Source organism: Rhinolophus ferrumequinum, chromosome 18 (assembly GCF_004115265.2).
Source record: "Rhinolophus ferrumequinum isolate MPI-CBG mRhiFer1 chromosome 18, mRhiFer1_v1.p, whole genome shotgun sequence".
Lineage (NCBI taxonomy): Eukaryota > Metazoa > Chordata > Mammalia > Chiroptera > Rhinolophidae > Rhinolophus > Rhinolophus ferrumequinum.
In genome coordinates this window covers 29243791-29264046 of record NC_046301.1, presented here as the reverse complement: position 1 = coordinate 29264046, position 20256 = coordinate 29243791, and the positions used below count along the sequence as shown (strand labels likewise).

Below are 20256 nucleotides of genomic sequence, written 5' to 3'. Positions count from 1 at the left end.
CAGGCACGCTATTAACAAGCTCTCTGCTTTGGTTTCATTATCTGCAAACGAGAACAACAGTACCTGTGCCTCACAGGACTGACGTGACCAAACCAGCAGACAGTAATGTGATCATTACCATCATTATTCTCCTGCAGCAGGCGGCAACCATAATCTCTTTGAAAGCTGTGATTTCAACTGTGAAAATCCTATTTTGCAATTCCTAGCAATGGTTTTTCATGTAAGTGAAAAGTATCTGCATTACTTATTTCCCACTCTATATTTTTGTCATGTTAAATAAAAGGAAAAAAGGGAGGGGGACTGCATAATGATCATAGGAATAATTTGGATGAAATGTCTTCTACATACAAAAAAGGTCTTTCTGCCAAGCCTATTCATCTTCGCAGTGATTTACAAAATTAGGAATCTTAAACCAGATATCAGAGTAGTGAGTACCACTTTCGATTCAAGCTGTTTGAGTTAATGGCCTTAGTGCTGGCCAAAACCCAGAGAAGTAAAATGACTTGCTAAGGGGGCCGCAGACGTGAGCGGATAGGAACTAATATTGACAGACGCCACTGTGGCCAAGCCCTGGGCTATATACTCCATGCGTACTGGATGCTCCCATCAGCTCTATGAAGTCTGTCTTACAATCTCCATTGTACAGATGAAGACACTGAAGTTCAAAGGGATTAAATACTTTGTCTGGGTACAGAGCTCAGAAAACCCAGGACTTGAAGTTGGGTCTGTCTGGCTTCAAAACCTTTGCTTTATATTTCATTTTATCAGACTTAGACAATTCAGCTTTAGACATCCGATCTCTCCTTTTCAACTTCTCTAATGTCCTAGAGCCCAACCATTCTTCATGGTCCACCCTTCAACTTTCTCAATACTTTGGGGAATGTGAGGGAAACCTTTTTTGTCATTTAATTTCCTTCTTCCCAAAGAAGTTCGTACCTCTTTCTTGAAAAGCAAAAATCATAAAAGCCTCCATCATTTGTGACTACTCCTTTAGACATATTCCTTATTAACAGTCTATAAAAACTGACTTATTTAATGTTAATAATTATTCATTTAAGAACCACAGAATTGGAGGACTAATTCTGAAGTCTTTCATTTTAGACATTCAAACTTTTTTTGTACTGTTTATTACTGTAGTCCATAAGGTTTTGTATAGAATTACAGAAGCAACAAGACTAAAGGTAAACAACTAGTCCAAAGTTACTATAAGATGAATTACAAGACAGAAAAGGGGCTCAGATTTTATCAAATTTTGCCTAAGAAAGGATACTAAATCATTGTGACTTCTCTGAAACAATCTAATCAGAAAGTCTCATGCCTCTCAAATAGGTGGGTACCGAAGCATGCAGTAACAGAAGTACATAATGCCATAGGATAAATGTAACTCACTTTCTTTAAATATCAATTATTGTATTTGGGAAAAACCATTATTTTTAAAATTAAACCAAACATATATTATGGAGAAAGCAAACTGCACGAAAATTGATCAAAAAACAAAAAGCAGAAAACTCTAAATGAGTATATTTAAGAAAGTAAATGAGAACATCTTAGAATCAGGCATTCCAAAACCGTATCACAAACCTTCCTATTTATCAATATTTTTATAAAGCCTACAGTCTTTCTTAAAAGAAGCCATTAAGTTAGCAAGCTCAGCAGTACAACAGAACCTTGCTCCACTGGGAAAAAAATGAGAGGGTAGGCAACCGCACAAACGGGAATTTGTCTAGAGGAAAGAGAAAATTCACTACCTAATCTTTCTATTGCACAGATCGTCAAAGGCCCAGCCAAGACAGATAGAGGAAGCTGCTGCAATGATGATAAGGTCTCTTCAAAAGTAGACAGAATATAGTATAGGATATAGAGGCAAATCTTACTCTCAAACAATAATTTAACTCCATTTCAAAAACAATCTTTCCTCTGGGTGGAAACATCATTTCCTTTTGCAGGAGCAGAAATGGAGAAATAAAAAAATAATTCAAGTTTTTAAAAGCCAGTAGTTTATTTTAAAAAGGGTTTTACCACTATCGTTTTCAGAACTGTATTTCATCTGAAAAGCAATAAGTAGAAATTCTTATCAAATTTATACGTCAAAAACAATGGAGTATTTTCTTAAAGAACAAAGTATAAGGTCTCTGTATTTTTCTTAGAATCTTTTGTTAATGCTGTATTTAGTCCTATATGTCACCGAATCAGAGATGTAAAGATATCAATAATTGTTCCTTAATATGCAAATAGTGCACAGACTTTCAACTCATCTAAGTAAAACATGTGAGCTGACATTTTATGGCCTGCTGTCACCCTTCATGTCATTTAGACAGCCATCCAATAGCACGACGCTCTTTTCATACCTAGTTCAACTCCCACACCTTCCAGGAACCACAGACATCTTAAGTTCCTGGGCATCCAGGAAATGTACCAAATATTTTCCTACCCTGATCATAAGCTTCTAAGAGACAAAGTCAGGGGTCTTCTGATTCCAATTTCACTGCTGTTTTTGGGGTAGTACAGGGTCATCTTAAAAGAGCCTGTACTCCAGCAGCATGGGGCTAGGCTGAATCCTACCCTTTTTTGTATGCCACAGGATCAGGCACCAACTATTAAAAGATGCCTATGTTCTGTGCAAAGCCTAATTTAAGCCAATAACATGTTGACAGCATTTTTTTTATAGGGGGTGGGGGAAATCAAACAATAACCTAGGAATTTAAAAGCAAACAAACACCAAGTGCTACCCAGCCTTCAAAACACAGCCCAAATACATTTCCCCTCCTATGACACCTTCCCAGCACCGCAGGAAGAACTCTGTGCTCCCCTGCCCAAAGCACCTTGCCCGTACTATGACAACAGGTTGCCTTGTTCTCTGTGGATGTGTCTGTCTCCCCATCTTGACAGGAAGCTCCTGGAAGGCAGCAGGCTCGAATGCATTTCGAGGTAACTGCTTAGGGGCTTCAACTCTAACAACTCTCCTTCGATATGAAAAAATACAAATATGAGAATACATGAAGCAGGCATAACTGGGGTCACAGGAGGTCTCTCCTCACTCCCACAGCAGCCTCTAGACCGTTCTACTGGTTATCTTTCCTCTTGCAAACAGTAACCCCAGAAGGTGCTTAGCACTAGGCCAGGTGTTCTGCAGGAAATAAAACTACACAGCGCTAGAAGTGGCAGCAATAAAAATGGATACAGATTATTTCTTGGGAAGCACTCTCCTATTTCCGAAAGGAAGAAAGTGACCTATAAAAATGATCTCTATTATTACTCACTGTCTTCTTGCACTAAGTGTCCCAACCTAGGGGACAAGGAAGACAGCACACCGAATGTTACAGTCTCTTTATTACCTTCTGGAAACTGTTTCTTGATCCACTCCAAGAAGGGGGCGGTATCAAAACCCAGTTCTCATTACTATCAATATGCTGCGTCTGCTTTTAACGCCTGTCATTAATGAAGCTGGATGGGCCTTAGTCTAGTACAATGCGAAATGTCACTGGAGCTCTGGGCCCAAATTCCTGAAAGGGTTATGAAGTTTCCTGCACGGACACACCTCTAACTCAAACTCATCCTGCTCACACCAAATTGCAAAGTAAAAAATAATGCTACGTAGATGAAGTACTAATTGTCATTAGTCACGATGTACAAACTCTTCTGTATCTTTAGTCCCAAAATGAGTAAGTAGATTTTACAAACTCCTTTGGACAGCCAAAGATTTGTCTGAAATGCTCAACACCACCTAGGGTTTTTGGTGTAATTCCTCAGTAGTAGCAGCACAGAAAAAAATTTTTTTTTCTATACTCATATCTGGAAAATACCTCAATAAAATTTTATGTTCTGCACTATGCTGTTCAGATATTCTAGACTTAAAAATGATTGAGCTGGGTGTCTGGTGTGCTTGAGGATTTAAAAATAACTATTCTTGCCCCCTCCTTTTTTTTGAGATGGTGGTCAAGTTTACTTCCTGGATTAGGCAGTTATGTCAAGAAGGTCTATAACACAATAGGGTTCTGCCAATACGAGCTGAGGAAACGGGAACAGAATTTTGATTTTTAAATGGGTACTACTGATGAAAAACTAACCTGGTGACATTGCATTTTAGAGACTAATCAGAGGCCCTTGCTCCCTAGCAAGGTAGTTGACAGGGTTTAAGATACACGAAAAACAACCCATAACATTTTAGGTTTTAATACTCCCAACGGCTGACAAGAATGCTACAATTTTATACTCCTAATCAGACAGTTGAAGAACAGCAACACATTATTAATAGAAAAGAAAAAAAATAAGTTACTACACATTCTTTTAATATTATCTTTACATTCAAATGTAAAACATGTATACATACACATATATACAGAGGGTGACAAAAACATGTATACACATTTTAAGAAAGGAAGAAACTGTATTAAAATTGTAATATTCCATATATACCGATAACAAAAGATGAATACAAGTCATGTGTATGCATTTTTTTGGCACCCCCAGTATATGTGCATTATGGAACAGTTTTGTCAGGGAGGACTGCTACCTGAAAAATAACTTGCGAACACATCTTAGAAAAAAATTCTCATTCCAATCAAAACCTTCAAATCACAGAATGTCAGAGAAAACAATAATTTTAAAGATAATCTAGTCCTACCTCCCCATTTTTATAGGTGAGGAAACTAAAAACAGGACGAATAAGTGGCTTAAATCTGGTCATAATGTAAAATAACAGAAGTCTGGAACCTAGGTCTCCTGACTGAATGCATAGCTCTTTCCACTGCATTCATTTAACAACATGTACTAAATACCTTCTATGCTGTCAAGAAGACATTCCCTATTAAAGAATGTAGGAAAAAAATGCGTTATACAAAAATGTATTCACTAAAATTATTATTCATGGCTACTGAAAACCAAAGTGAGGGGGTTATTAAACTGGTAGATGAAAATCCAATTGTATCAATAATTATATTAATTGTTAACAGACAATTAAAAGGCAGCTATTGTGAAAATGGATGAAGATTAAAAAAAAAAAACACCACAAGACTCAACTACTATAGATCGCTGTCTACAAGAAACCCACTATCAATATAGACACACATGGGTGGAAAGTAAATGCATGGAAAAAGATAATATATAGGGAAAACTATAAGCACACAAAGGCTGTAATGGCTAAATTAACATCAAATAAAGGAAACTTCAATACCAGAGATAAAGGACATTTCATAACAATAAAAAGGTAATTTCATAATGATTTAAAAAGCTCATACATCGGGAGAACATAACAATCATAAGTTCATATGCACCTATTAACAGTTCTTCAAAATAAATAATTAATATAACTGAAGGAGAAATAGATAGTTCTTCAACTGTAGTTGGATATTAATCCCTCTTTTAGCAACTGACAGAGTAGACAAAAAAAAAAAAATCCAAAGACAATCTGAGCAATAATATAAATCACCTTGATTTAACTGATATTTATAGAACATTACATCCAACAACTGCAGAATACACATTCTTGTAAATACACATAGTATGTTTACCAAGAGAGATCAAATATGCTAGGCCACAAGTCTTAAATAAAAAACTTCAAAAAAACTGAAATCATACATAATAGACCAGACCCTCTCTGACCAAAATGGAATTAGAAATCAGTAACAATAAGATATCAAGAAAAACCCCATGTATTTGGGAATTAAACAACCCCTTTCTATATACTCTGTGGTTTGAAATATAAAGGTTTTAGAAAATATTTTGAATTGAATAATTGAAGTACAATATACCAAAATATGTGGGATTCAACTAAAGCAGTGCTTAGAGAAAAACTTAAAACTGTAAAACTTACATTAGAAAAGAAAAAAAGGTCTGTAATGACAGCCAAGCTTCTATTCCTTACTTAAGTTGTAGAAAAAGAGCAAAGTAAATCCAAAGAAGGTAGAAGATAATAATAAATAAATAAAACCAGAAATCAATGTAGAGGACATAAACACCACCAAAAGTTGATTCTCAAAAAAGGAACAAAATTGATAAACCTCTAATTAGTCAAGAAGAAAAGAGAGACTACAGACTATCAATATCAGGATTGAAAGAGGTGTGGTCACTACTATCCTACAGACATTGAAAGCATAATAGGGAATATCACGAACAACTTAATACCAGAAAGTCTGACAACTTGGATGAAATAGACAAATTCCTTGAGAAATATAACTTACCAAAATGGACAGAGATGAAACAGAAAATCTGAATATTCCTGTATCTATTAGAGGATTGAATGCATCATCCAAAACCCTCCCATAAAGAAAACTCCAGCCTTGGATAGTTTTACTGGTGAGTTCTAGCAAACATTTATGGAAGAAATAACTTTCATTTTATATGAACTCTTTCAGAAAACAGAATACTTCCCAACTTGTTTTATGGGGCCAGCATAACACAAATACCAAAACATGACAAAGAAACTACAATCAAGGAAATTATAGACCACCACCCCTCGTGAACAGACACAAAATGCTTTACAAGGTATTAGCAAGTTGAACCTAGTGATATATAAAAAGGATAATACATTATGACTAAATAGTGTTTACCCTAGGAATGTAAGGTTAGTTTAACTCTTTAAAAAAATCAAAGTAGTCTACATTGTCAGAATAAAGGAGGAAAATCATGTGACTATTTAAACAGATGCAGAGAAATCATGTGACTTAGATGCAGTGAAGCCATCAGATAATTGAGTTAACAAAACTTCTCGGAAAACTTCTTCAATCTAATAAAGCTATCTACAGAAAACCCCAAAAGTAACAGTGTACTTATATTAAAATATTAAGTGTTTTTCCTGTATTATTGGTAAAAGACAAAGAGGCCCACTCTTACCACTTCTATTTAACACTGTTCTGAATGTCCCAGCCATTACAATAGGCAAGAAAAAGAAAGGCAGGCAAATCCAAAAGGAAAAATTAAAACACACTGTATTTGCCTATTATATGATTGTGAAGAAAATCCTAGCAGATTTACATAAACAACTTTTAGAACTAAACAGTGAATTTAATAAAGTCATATAAGATTACTATACAAAAATCCATTGTGTATCTATACCGGGGGTGCCAAAAAAATGCACACACATTTTAAGAGATGTTATCTATGTATTACTCTTCAAAGTTGAATTGAATTATGTAGCAATGTGTATGTAGTATGATGTTTGCTCAAAAGATGGCATTAATCAAATGAATGCTAGCGTTATTCATTGGATTACAACTTTAATACAATTTTTCTTTCTTAAAATGTGTATACAGTTTTTTGGCATCCTCTGTATATAGTTGGCCCTCCGTATCCGCAGGTTCCACATCCACGGATGGAACATATTTGGAGGAAAAAAAAAAGTTATGTTGTTGACATGTACTATGTAGTTAGCCCTTTGGTGGTTACTGGGTGCATCTGTACTGAACATGTACAGACTTTTTTTTTTTCCTTGTTATTCCCTAAACAATACAGTATAACTATTTATATAGCATTTACATTGTATTAGGTATTGTAAGTATATGGGAAAGATGATTTAAAGTATATGGGGAAAATGTGTGTAGGTTATATGCAAATACTATGCCATTTTACATAAGGGACTTGAGCATCCATGGATTTTGTCATCTGGGGTGGGGGTCGGGGAGTCCTGGAACCAATCCTCTGTGAATACCAAGGGATGACTATACTAGCTGTAAACAATTTGAAAATGAAATTTTAAAATTTCATTGACTATAGCATCAACAAACAAAAATATTTTGGAATAAATTTAACAAAAAGCGTACAAAATCTCTACACTGACGATTGCTAAGAGAAATTAAAATACACCTAAGTAAATGAGGAGACAAACTATGTTCATGGATTAGAAGGCTAAATGTTGTTAAATTGTCAATTTTCTCCAAATTGTTCTATATTTTTAACACAATCCCAATCTCATTACACTTTTTTAAACAGAAATTGACAAACTAATTCTAAACTTTATATAGAAATACAAAGGACTTATAATATCCATAGCAATCTTGAAAAACCAATCACAAAGTTAGAAGATTTGTACTACTTGACTTCCAGATATACTATAAAGTTACAGTAATCAAGACTGTGTGGCACTGTCATAAGGATTGAAAAACTAATCAATGGAACAGAAGAGAGCCCAGTTCCACATTTATAGTCAATCGATTTTTGACAAAGGCACTGATATAATCTAAATGGGAAAGGAAAGTTTTTAAACAAGTGATGTTGAAACAATTAAATATCTATGAGAAAAAAGAAACATTGACTCCTATCTCACACTACACATAAAAATTAATTCAAGATGGATTATAAGCCTACATATGAGAGCTAAATATAAAAACTAGAACTAGAAGAAAACCGGAGAATATCTTTTTGCTCTGGGAGTAGGCAAAGGTTTATTACAGACAATACAGAAAGCAATAACTATGAAAGAAAAAAATTGCTAAATCAGGCCTCCATCAAAATAAAAGAAACCTCTGGTTCCATGATTATCATTTACATAATGAATTGTCAAGCCACAGACTGGGTTTTCACATTTGCAAAATGTAGATCTTACAAAGGATTGGTATCCAGCAGACAGACAGATAGGTATCTAACAGCCCAATAAAAAACAGGCAAAAGATTTCAACAGACACTTCACAAAAATATATACAGAATGCATAAACACAGAAAAAGCGCTCAACATCATCAGTCGTCAAAAAAATGCAAATTAAAACAACAAACCACCACTGCACACCCAGAAGAATGGCTAACATTAAAGACTGACACCACCACCCTACGCTGGGGAGGCTGTGCATCCGAATGCTCATACATTAATGCTGGGAGTAAAAACGGCACCACTGGGGGAAAACGCCTGGCAGTTTCTTATAAAACTAAACGTATGATGTAGCAAATCCACCCCTAGTTATTACCAGAGAAAAATAATACATATATTCACAAAAAAAGACTTGTAGAAGTATGTTTATTAAAGTTTTATTCATAATGGCCACAAACTGGAAACAGCCCAGCTGTCCATCCACAGAATGGATAAACAAACTGTGCTCTGTGCAAACAATGGAAGACTACCCAGCGCTCAAAAGGTAACAACTACTGAAATACCAACATCACTGATGAATCTCAAAAGATTATGCATAGTGAAAGAAACCTTACACAAAAGAGTACAGGCAGACCTCGTTTTATTGCACTTCAGTATACTGTGCTGTGCAGATACTGCATTTGTTTTTTGTAAATTGAAGGTCTGTGGCAAAACTGCTTCGAGTAGGTCTCTCGGTGCCATTTTTCTAAGAGGCTCAGATGATGTTTAGCATTTCTTAGCAATCAAGTATTTTTAAATTAAGGTATGTACACTGTCTTTTAGATATAACGCTATTGCACTTAATAGACTACAGTACAGTACAAAAGTAACTTTCATATGCATGGGGAAACCAAAAAAATTCATGACTTGATTTACTGCGATATTATGCACTTTACTGCAGTGGTTGACACCCAGCTTGCAGTATCTCCGACATATGCCTGTATATTCTATACGGTTTCATTTACATCAAGTTCTAGAATGGGCAACACTAATCTACAAAAGGGAGAAAAGAAGAACGGCTGCCTCTGGGAGGTGTAGGTGAGAATTTATTGGGAAGGGGCCCAGCGAAATTTTCTGGGATGATGGTAATGCCTTACGAGGTCCGACAATGAAGTTCGCGAACGCATGCCACAGAAAGTGCTCCAGACCTCACTGCTGAATGTCACTACGGTCACCTTCAAAGTACTCCTCTTGGCAAGCTATGCACTGGCACCTTCAAAGCCATTTTGGAACTCTTTGTCTAGAATGGCCATCAGAGCTGTCATCGTATTACCCTTGATGTCCTGAATGTCATCAAAATGTCATCCTTTCAAGATTTCCTTTATCTTCAGGTAAAGAAAGAAGTCATTGGGGGCGAGATCAGGTGAGTAGGGAGGGTGTTCCAATACAGTTATTTGTTTAGTGGCTAAAAACTCCCTCACAGACAGTGCTGTGTGAGCTGGTGCATTGTCATGATGCAAGAGCCATGAATTATTGGTGAAAAGTTCAGGTCATTTTCGTCTAACTTTTTCACGCAGCCCTTTCAGCACTTCCAAATAGTAAACTTGGTTAACTGTCCAGTTGGTACAAATTCATAATGAATAATCCCTCTGATATCAAAAAAGCTTAGCAACATCATCGCAACAAGTTCATGAACTTATTTGGCAGACCTCGTATATATTAAAAGGGTTTTGTAGCGCCGGTATTGTAATTGTTAGAACTCATCAAATATAATAGTACACTTAAGATCTGTGCATTTCATTCTATGTATATTAACTTCAAAAGAAAATACCACAAACAGCAGACTAGTTAATGACATGCACGATGAGACAGTTGGGGAGAAGTGTACTGAAGTCTATGACTTACTTTGAAACGCATCTTGGAGAAAAAAAAGGGGCTGATGGATGGATGGAGGAATGGATAGCTGAATAAATATGTGATAAAGCAAGTACTGCAGAACACAGGCATGTGGTGTTCACAGGAAAAGTCTTTCCATTTTTTAGGTTGGATTGCCAATGTTAAGGATCCTGATCACCATGCAAATCTGGTTGATCAAGGGAGGAAGTAAAAGTGGTCAATACATAAAGTAAGGTATGGGAGAGCAGTCGAGCCAAAGTACAGAAACGCAGGAGGTTCTGAAGTCTCCCAGAAATAAGGCCCAGCGCAGCAAGGCAGGAGACATTCCCTTTCAGGCCTTCTTAGGCTTTTGCGTTCTTCATAACTGCAAGTCTATGAAACTGTGCTCTGGGCCTGGTACCTAAAATTACCTAGCATTCTAGCTTTTCTAAGACACATAAGAACATAGTTGGAGGATTCCAAGTCATTGATTGGGGTAGGAGGGGGAGAGGAAGGAACTGAAATGAATTAATTCCACAGGGTGAAGGTATGACTCACCCACATCTTGATGGCTAACTGTCCTTTTAAATTACATCTTGTGAAAACATCCAAGGAGCAGGAAAGACTGAATGTAAAACTGCTTCTGGGCAGGGCTGATTAAAAAGGAATAAAACTATTTTAAAAGGTTGTTCTGAGTTATTTGGCAACATTTGCATCCCGGTGAATGCGTGACTCAGATCCCACTGCAGGTCCTTTTCATCTCCAGAGCTATGATTTTTAGAGGACGACAGTCACCAGTAATTGCTGCTCTCTGGAGACAACTGAAGAGTCTCAGTCTAGCTGATAGAAATCAGTGATTATCATTTTGCTTGATTTAATGAGCCTTTACAGAAACCATACCTGCTTTGTCCTTGAACTATTCACTCAGCTTTCCAATTTTTCCATCTGCAAGGATGCAACATTCTTTTCCCTACTAATTTGCCATAAATAATAACCATGTTCACCTTTTAGGCTTTTTCCTTACCCCAACTTGTAATCTTTTAAATAAAAAGCAAAACTTTCATCATGTGAGACACATGATAACAAAACAGGGTCACATACCAGCTAACCCTAATTTGAACAAAGACTTTACAACTTAAACATTGTTGATTCATCTGTCGTAATATACAATTTTTAACCTAATTAAAAATGATTAATCTTTGAAATGAAAACTTCCACTAAGCTAATGAAAGTCAGTATTACATATGGGTAGTTAGCAAGCAAAAACAAGTAATATCAACTAATAGTGAAAGAAATGTGAAATTCATCATTTTCCACTTGAGAAGTTAACCACACTGGGTAACACACACAGTTTTCACGAATACCCTCTGTGCAATATAATACAGAGAACAAGAAGGTAAATGTCTCATTCAAAAAATTTGAAGAAAACATAGTATCTCTGTACTGCTCTTTATTTCAAAGATGTTAACCTTTGAAAATAGTTTTCTATATCTCTAGATCTGTAGTACAAGCCAGACTACTATTTCTTCAAATTATATGACGTTTCCCTAAAAAAGCAAATACCAACTCTGTAATAAGGAGTTGGTAGTAAAAATTTACCTCAACAAAGCAAATAAGATGCCACAAATCAGCTTTTTTTTTTTTCCATATTAGCTCATAAAAGCACAGAGACCAGGAGAAAAGAGCAAAACACGTCAAATGTGGCTTGGCAGGATTCAGTGTAACATTTATGGATGGTTTTATGGCTCCCAGATTGTACTTTTATTACTTCCCAAGAGCCATGCATGAGATTTGATGCGATGAAGACTCAAATCCTATGTAAATTTTTATCTGAAAGTGAAGTGTTTGTTGCCCTCTTGAGGTAAATTCAGGAACAAAAAGAAAACAGCGCTGCTGGCTTTGTCTAGTCCACTACAGAAAGAGGCTTTCTTCTCCAAAGGGCTTTTTTCTACAAACGTATTGTGATCTGAAGCTAGCCAGTTGTAACGTAAAACTCCATTTTCGCCCCAACCACAGATAACTTACACACAGCACTAGGTATTAGAACATTTCTGCAAAAGATAAAGCTAAAACTTAACAAGAATAAAGCAAAATGTTTATAGTTTCAATTGATGAAGATGTCAAACTAGCTGCATCCTAAAAATTCATGATGCAGATCTTCAGTTGGCCTAGCATGTAAGACTTGGGATACCCAAAGTGTAGACTGAAAGCTCTGTGGCAAACTTTTATGGGGGAACACAAGGCAAGTCCGAGATGTTTTTATAGCTCAATTCCGCTTACTATGAAAGGTCCGCAACACAAGAATAGCTGCCCTGAGAAAAGAGTATATAATATATAAGCGTGGGTAGAAAACATTTAATGGTCTTGATTATCCTGCTAGGGAATTCTCAGAGTAGAATGAATTTAATCAGGAGCCCTCTGAGGTACTGTTACCATTCCAACGTCATGGGCCTTTGAACTAATTAAGGTTGTTTTTCAAGTTACATTTTATTCTAAGTTATCATTTGATTTTCAGGATTATTAAGAAGAATGAGTTGGATTACATCATGACTCCTCTCAAGTTTGAAAGACTTTAGCACTTTACTAATAAGCATGACTCATATCCATGAATGATTAAGGTTCTGAATGAGCAATAAAAATATGGTCACCATCTCATCCTGCTACTAAAGACTCTGTAGGAGGAAGCGATCACACTGGCCAGATGTTGCTACAAGTCTCGATTCATAGACATGGCATTAACCTGTCACATTCTCTAAAGCAATCAAACAAAGTAGGTTACCATACACACTCGCCCGGTGATGAACTCTTTACACTGGCCCCTTGAGTTACACTTGACATTTAAATTTATAAAAAAGCTTCTCTATTTTTTCATTTTTATAAACCCAAAGGAGAACAAAAGACGACGATGGGGGAAATAGGGAGAGCACAAAACGATGTCCCAGCACCAATTCCTAGAGGCAGCCTTGGCTCTCAACATTCAACTTACACATTGATCATTCAAAATTCATTCACACGTTTACTTACGACTACCGTGTGCCAAGAACTGTTTTAATTACTGAGTAATAAAAACACCCCCAGGTTCATTCAAAATTTGGTCCTACTACCACCCCGCAAAAAGCTCTCTAAGAGAGGCACTATTTGAACAACCTTATAATTAGCTTTATGACCCCTTCCCCGTTATAAAAAGAGAAGCCAGAACAAAGCCTAAAGGCAGTAGGAGAGGGAGTGCAAGAAAAAAGACCATACTTAGTTGAAAACTCAACTAGCGCAATCAAAACCACCCCTGCAGTTTAGAACAGCCTAAGGCTGAAACGATCTTCATTCTTTCTCTGAGAATATTAATGTCAACAAACCATACTTCTTAAAAAAAAAAAAAAAAAGGATTATTTCCATGAAGAAAATCCTTTCCCACAAAACAGAAGTGACTACAAGAACTAGGGTCGTATGAGATGATGGATGTTAACTAAAGTTATTGTGGTAATCACGGCGTGATACATACATGTCAAATCATTATGCCGTACACCCTAATATACGCAGTGCTGTGTGTCAACAGTTTTCAATCAAACTGGGAAAAATGTATTCAACCTGACAACCCATCAAAAATACGCAAAATTTAAAAATAACGAAATCCCATCTCACCCCTCCACCCTCCAAAAAAGAATTAAAATGCGGATGTAGAGCAGAAGGAATTCTCACAGGCTGCTGCTAGGAGGACAAACTGACAACCACTTTGGAGAATGTGATAAAACAAGGATTTCTTACTTGACTGCCTCGTAAATATTGTTGGAGGTATGTCCTGACAATGCATCATGTAAATTTCGAATAAAATAATCTCTGTATTCTTCTGGAAGGGCCATAAATGTTCCACCCATCACAATAAACTCCACTTTATCCACGCTGTGACCAAGCTGTTTCAACTGAAAGACATAAATTCATCTGCATTAGAAAATACAGTCAACCACCCTAAAAGGTATTGCAAATTTCTAAATTTTGCAGTGTTTTCATCAGTATCGTTTAAAAATGAGAAGCAATTAAACGTATTTAGCAAATTCTGTGAATTAAAAACTAGACTCCAGAGTCTGAAAGAAAAAATATTATAGCTCAAATGAGGAGAGTGAGAATTAAACGTAATAAAAAAGCTTAATGTTAATACCTACAAAATTAAGTGGAAATATAAAAACACATAGAATATAAACTAAAAAGCAGTAAAGGCAAATATGATATAATAATACAATGTGTAATATAATAAGTAACTACTTATGGAGCGTGTATTTTAGGCCAGACTTTGTGGTTAGCCTTGGAGACAAAGATGATTGATTGTATGCAATGCAGCATAATCAGGAATTCATGCAAATGAAAGAAAAAGAAGACTAGATTAGAAGCAAAAATTAAGAAACCAGTTTAAATGAAAACTTTAAACTTTTAAATCAATTCTGAAGATTCTGGGCACAGGTGGTACCTCAAGCCTGCTTTCCAGAAAAAAAAAAAAGTCCAATTGATAACTCATAAAATATTATGACTCTACTGCTAGGGGATGAAATAGTATAGGTCTTTGATTTTGTCAACTACAATAAGCCAAGATTCTAATTTTTAAAAACAAGTATTTAAATTTCTTGCTCTATCTTAGGCTTAAGAAAAACTGGGTCAAGTAGCTACCAAATTATGAACTCAAATTAATGTACTATGTAAAGAATGTGTATATTTAATATGGAAAAAAGGTACCTTTAAAAATATTTGTTTCTGAAAATGGCAAACAATTTATACATACATCTTTCTGTATGTATTATACACATAATTATATAAACATATGCATAAATACATGCATATGCATACATACATAAAAATATGTCTATAACTACATACACACACACATATATACATATATATCAACACTAAAAGAATACTCTGTATCTATGATTTACAAGGGATACACAACAAAATCATCCTGGTAGCTTTTTCAAAATATCCTGACAGGACCCTAAAATACTTTTTTCCCCCCTAATTTTTTTATTTTTCAAGTACAGTTGATATGCAACATTATATTAGTTTCACATATACAGCATAGTGATTAGACATTTATATAACTTATGAGGTGATCACCCCGATAAATCTAGTACACATTTGACACCATACATAGTTATTACAATATTGTTGACTATATTCCTTATGCTGTTTTGTAACTTTCAATTTGTACTTCTTAATCCCTTTCCCCTTTTCACCCATTCCCCCTAACCCCCTACCATCTGGGAACCCTCAAAATGTTCTCTGTATCTATGAATTTGTTCCTGTTTTGCTTGTTTTTGTTTAGATTCCACACTTAAGTGAAATCATTTCTCTTTCTCTGTCTTACTCCACTCAGCCTAATACCCTCTGGATTCATCCATGTTGTTGCAGATGGCAAGATTCATTCCTTTCATGGTTGAGTAATACTCCATTGTATATATGTACCACCTCTTCTTTATCCATTCATCCAATGATGAACACCCAGGCTGCCTCCATATCTTGGCTATTGTAAATAACGCTGTAAGGAACATATGGATGCACATGTCCCTTTGATTTAGTGTTTTGGGTTTCTTCAGATAAATACCCAGAAGTGGGATTACTGGGTCCTTCACCTCTTATTACAGACTTCGTTTTAAAGTCCATTTTGTCTGGTATAAGTATTGCTATACCAGTTTTTTTTCCCCTTCGTTTCCATTCGCATGAAATATCTCTTTCCATCCCTTTACTTTAGGTTTGTATGTGTCTTTCGATCTCAAGTCATTTGTAGGCAGCACCTGTTAAGGGTCTTGTTTTCTTACCTATTCAGCCAGCCTATGTCTTCTGATTGGAGCATTTAATTTATTTAAAGTGATTATTGATAGATATGTAGTTACTACCATTTTATTATTCATATTTAAAATTTTTTTCCCTTAAAGAAGTCCCTCTAACATCCCCTGTAATACTGGTTTGGTGGTGATGAACTCCTTTAGCTTTTGCTTGTCTGGGAAACTCTTTATCTATCCTTTGATTCTAAATGATCAAAGTCTTCCCAGCTTTGCTGGGTAGACTAATCTTGGATGTAGGTTCTTGCTTTTTATAACTTTGAATATTTCCTGCCAATTCCTTTTGGCCTGTAAAGTTTCTGTTGAGAAATCAGCTGACAGTCTCATGGGAGCTCCCTTGTAGTTAACAGATTGCCTTTTCTCTTGCTGCATTTAGGATTCCCTCTTTGTCTTTAACCTTTGGCATTTTAACTATGATGTGTGTTGATGTTGGCCTCTTTGGGGTCATCTTGTTTGGGACTCCACTTCCTGGGCTTGTATGTCTATTTCCTTTGCCAAGTTAGGGAAGTTTACCGTCATTATTTCTTCAAATAGGTTTTCAATTCCTTGCTCTCTCTCTTTTCCTTCTGGTATCCCTACGATGTGAATGTTGTCACACTTGATATTGTCCCAGAGGCCCCTTAAACTATCCTCATTTTTTTGGATTTTTTTCTTTTTGTTGCTCTGATTGTTTTCTGCTACCTTATCTTCCAAATCTTTGATTTAATCCTCTGCTTCATCTAATCTACTGTTCATTTCCTCAAATGTATTCTTCATTTCAGTTATATTTTTTATTTCTGACTGGTTCTTTTTCATGTTTTCTATCTCCATTTTTATGTTTCCTATCTCTTTGTTGAACTTTTCCCTAAGATCTTTGGACATCGTTATAAGCAGTGTTTTGAACTTTGCATCTGGTGGTTACTTGTCTCCATTTTAATTCTTTTTCTGGAGCTTTGTTCTCTTCTTTCATTTGGAACATGTTTCTTTGTCTCCTCATTTTGGCTGCCTCCGTGTATTTTTTTTCTATGTATTGGGTAGCTCTGTCATGTCTCCTGGTATTGGTGGAGTGGCCTTATGTAATAGGAGTCCTGTTGCACAGTCTCCTTGGTCACCTGAGCCAGGTGTTGCAGGTGTGTCCCTTGTGTGGGTTGTGTTGCCCTCCTCTTGTAGTTGAGCTTTGGTTGCTGTTTGCATGTCAGTCAGAGGGATTCAACCCTAAACCAGACTTAATCAGAACTTGCAGAGGTAAAGATCTGGCATGTGTTTTAGAAGTTATTCAAGTGATTCTAGCAATTTATAGTAAAGAAAAAAAAAAAATCACTGCTCTATGGTAGTTTCTACATCTTTTAAAACCCATGCTCCTTTTTGGTAAACATAAACATTTCACACTATATTAAAACATTTTAAATAAATTCAATATAAATATCATGGCTAAAAAAGAAATTGAAGCAATGATCAGTTTCCAACTTACTTTTCCAAACTATGTAGGCCCCCCCCAAGTGGGGTCCTCTCCTATAACTGACAATCCTGATCCACATATGCTTGGGTGATAGTGAAATGAAAATTAGAAATGACTGGTATTCACTAATAATAATACTGTGTTTCCTCGAAAATAAGACCTAGCTAGACCATCAGCTCTAATGTGTCTCTTGGAGCAAAAATTAATATAAGACCGGGTCTTATATAAGACCGGGTCTTATTTTACTATAATATAATAGTAATTTTTCTTACATTAATTTTTGCTTCAAGAGACGCATTAGAGCTGATGATCCGGTTAGGTCTTATTTTTGGGGAAACAGGGTAAATAAACACAGATGTGACTCACTAACTTCGGTAATATTTTGCATTTGAGATTTTGTAGTTGCCCTGCTAGATGTTATTGTAAAAACTATGGACAATTCTCACATTTTTTTCTTTTAATTAGACAATTTTAAAATTGTAAAAAAAAAATTTGTATTAATGTTCAGATTACTTGAACAGAGCAAGGCCATTTACCTAGGACTTGTTTTTAATAAATTATATTAAGGTATAATTTACATACAAAAACATCGATTCATTTTAAGGGTAAATCAGATGAGTTTGGATAAATGTTTAGAGTTGTATAAACACCACCACAATCATGATATAGAACAATTTCACAATTCCCAAGAGTTTCTCATACTCCTCTGCAGTCAATTCCCTATTCCCACTGCAGCAATCCAGTCACAAAACTTCTTACCTGGCTTACAGAAGCTAATATTCAATCCATCCACCTGTTGTCTAAGAACTTCCACACATGTATATGTCATAAATTTCATACCATAAATGACTTTCTACAAATTGAAAGAAATGTAAAGAACATAAAATCTTTAAAGAAAATAATAGTCTCTATAGGAAGTGGTGTTTCTGACTTGCTAAGTAGTGGAAAATAGTTTCCCTTCCTCAGATGAACATTAAAAACTTACAAAGGGGAAAAACACTTTTAGTTCTCATTTCAGGTTCAACTAAAATCAAGCCAATAATACCTTCTAACTAAAAATAAAAATCTAATTAAAAAATGCTTTTTAAAAATTTACCTGTTCTATTCGGTGTCTTGTCTGCAGATAAGGGTCGTATCTAGCACGGATCGCTCTCATGGAAGTTGGCTAAGGAAAAAAGAGAAAAATACCCTGTTAGCCCCACATTGAATTAAAAAGTAGTTTCAAAAGAGTTGTACTAAAAATAAAATTCTCTTTTCCTCCTTTCATCATTTCTCAGTCTTGTCAGGGTTCAAAATAATGTCCTGAATAGCATTTGACTGGTCTCCAGCCCCACTGCCGTAAGTATGTGAACAGCAGGGCATTTTCTTGGATCATATTTATTTTTATGTAAACACTTATGGAAACAACACAAATTGTTTTACTACTTGACAGAAATAGATGTGCATACATATTCAAAAGACTTATTTGGTAAAATAGCCTTTAAACAAGGTCATTAAATACAATATAGTTTACAATGGCTTACCAAAAAAGCCTTTATGTTTTCATACAATGGAATATTCTACAGCCACGAAACAACATACTGATACATGTTCTCTAAAATATATTGTTAAACGAAAAATGCAAGGTGCAACGTTTTGATACACTACCTTATGTGTAAAAAAGTACGATAAAGAATATATATGTGCTTAGACATTCATATCTTTGAAGGATGTATAGGAAGGAGATAACTGATTATCTGTTGGGAGGTGGGGGAGACAGGAGCAGAAAGGGATAGCTAGAGGACAGGAATGAGAGGGAACCTTTTCCTGAATAATTCCTTTTGTATTTTTAAAAATTTGAACTATGGTGCAATTTACTGCACTTAAATTATGCCTCACTAAAACTGATTTTTAAAAATAAACAATTAAATTGGAGTAAAAATTTTTTTTTAAACTTGAACTATGAAAAACAGGTAAGAAGACAAAAAATCATATATAAGAAACAGTCAACTAGTTAGCTAGCGGCTGACCTTTTCTGAAGAGGCTGGCTGCTGACCTCTTTAAAAGCCTGCTCACTGGTCTCCTGCTTTCACTCTTGCCCCCATTCTAATCCTTTCCTCCCATAAAATGATCTTTTAAAAACCTATATTGGATTATATCATTCCCCTGCTTTAAGTCTTAATGGCTTCTCATGACACCTATACTAAAATCCAAACTCCTTGTCCTGGCTTAGAAACCCTTACGAGACCTATCTATCCACTTTCATCCTTCCCCTTCCCCACTATGTTCCAGAACACCCCACATTGTTCCTAGCACGGCTCATTGTTCTAGCTATTCTCCCTGCTAGGAATGTTCTTTCCTGACATTCGTGAGCGGCTCCTTCTTGTCATTCAGAATTCCATTGAAATAGCACCTCCTCAGAGAATCCCTTCCTAACCTCCACAGCTAAACTATCCACCCAGCTAATACACTGGACTCAGCTTTACTTCTCTGCTTAGCATTGACTAATACCTGATATTTTTTTCTTGTTTCTTTATTGTCTCCCATTCTTAGAATGTAAATTCCCTAAGACCAGGGATGCTGTCCTTGTTTTCACTGGTACATGGGCCGTACAACGCAGTGGTGAGGAGCACAGAATTTAA

General features: G+C 35.7%; 1 protein-coding gene across 1 annotated transcript in view; it reads right to left on the bottom strand.

Annotated features, from left to right (window-relative positions):
• Positions 1 to 20256, bottom strand: part of ELP3 (elongator acetyltransferase complex subunit 3) — a 78339-nt gene that overhangs the window by 44252 nt on the left and 13831 nt on the right. Inside the window, 2 exon segments of the mRNA XM_033134628.1 lie at positions 14135 to 14289; positions 18732 to 18800. Coding sequence (XP_032990519.1) covers positions 14135 to 14289; positions 18732 to 18800 — 224 coding nt within the window.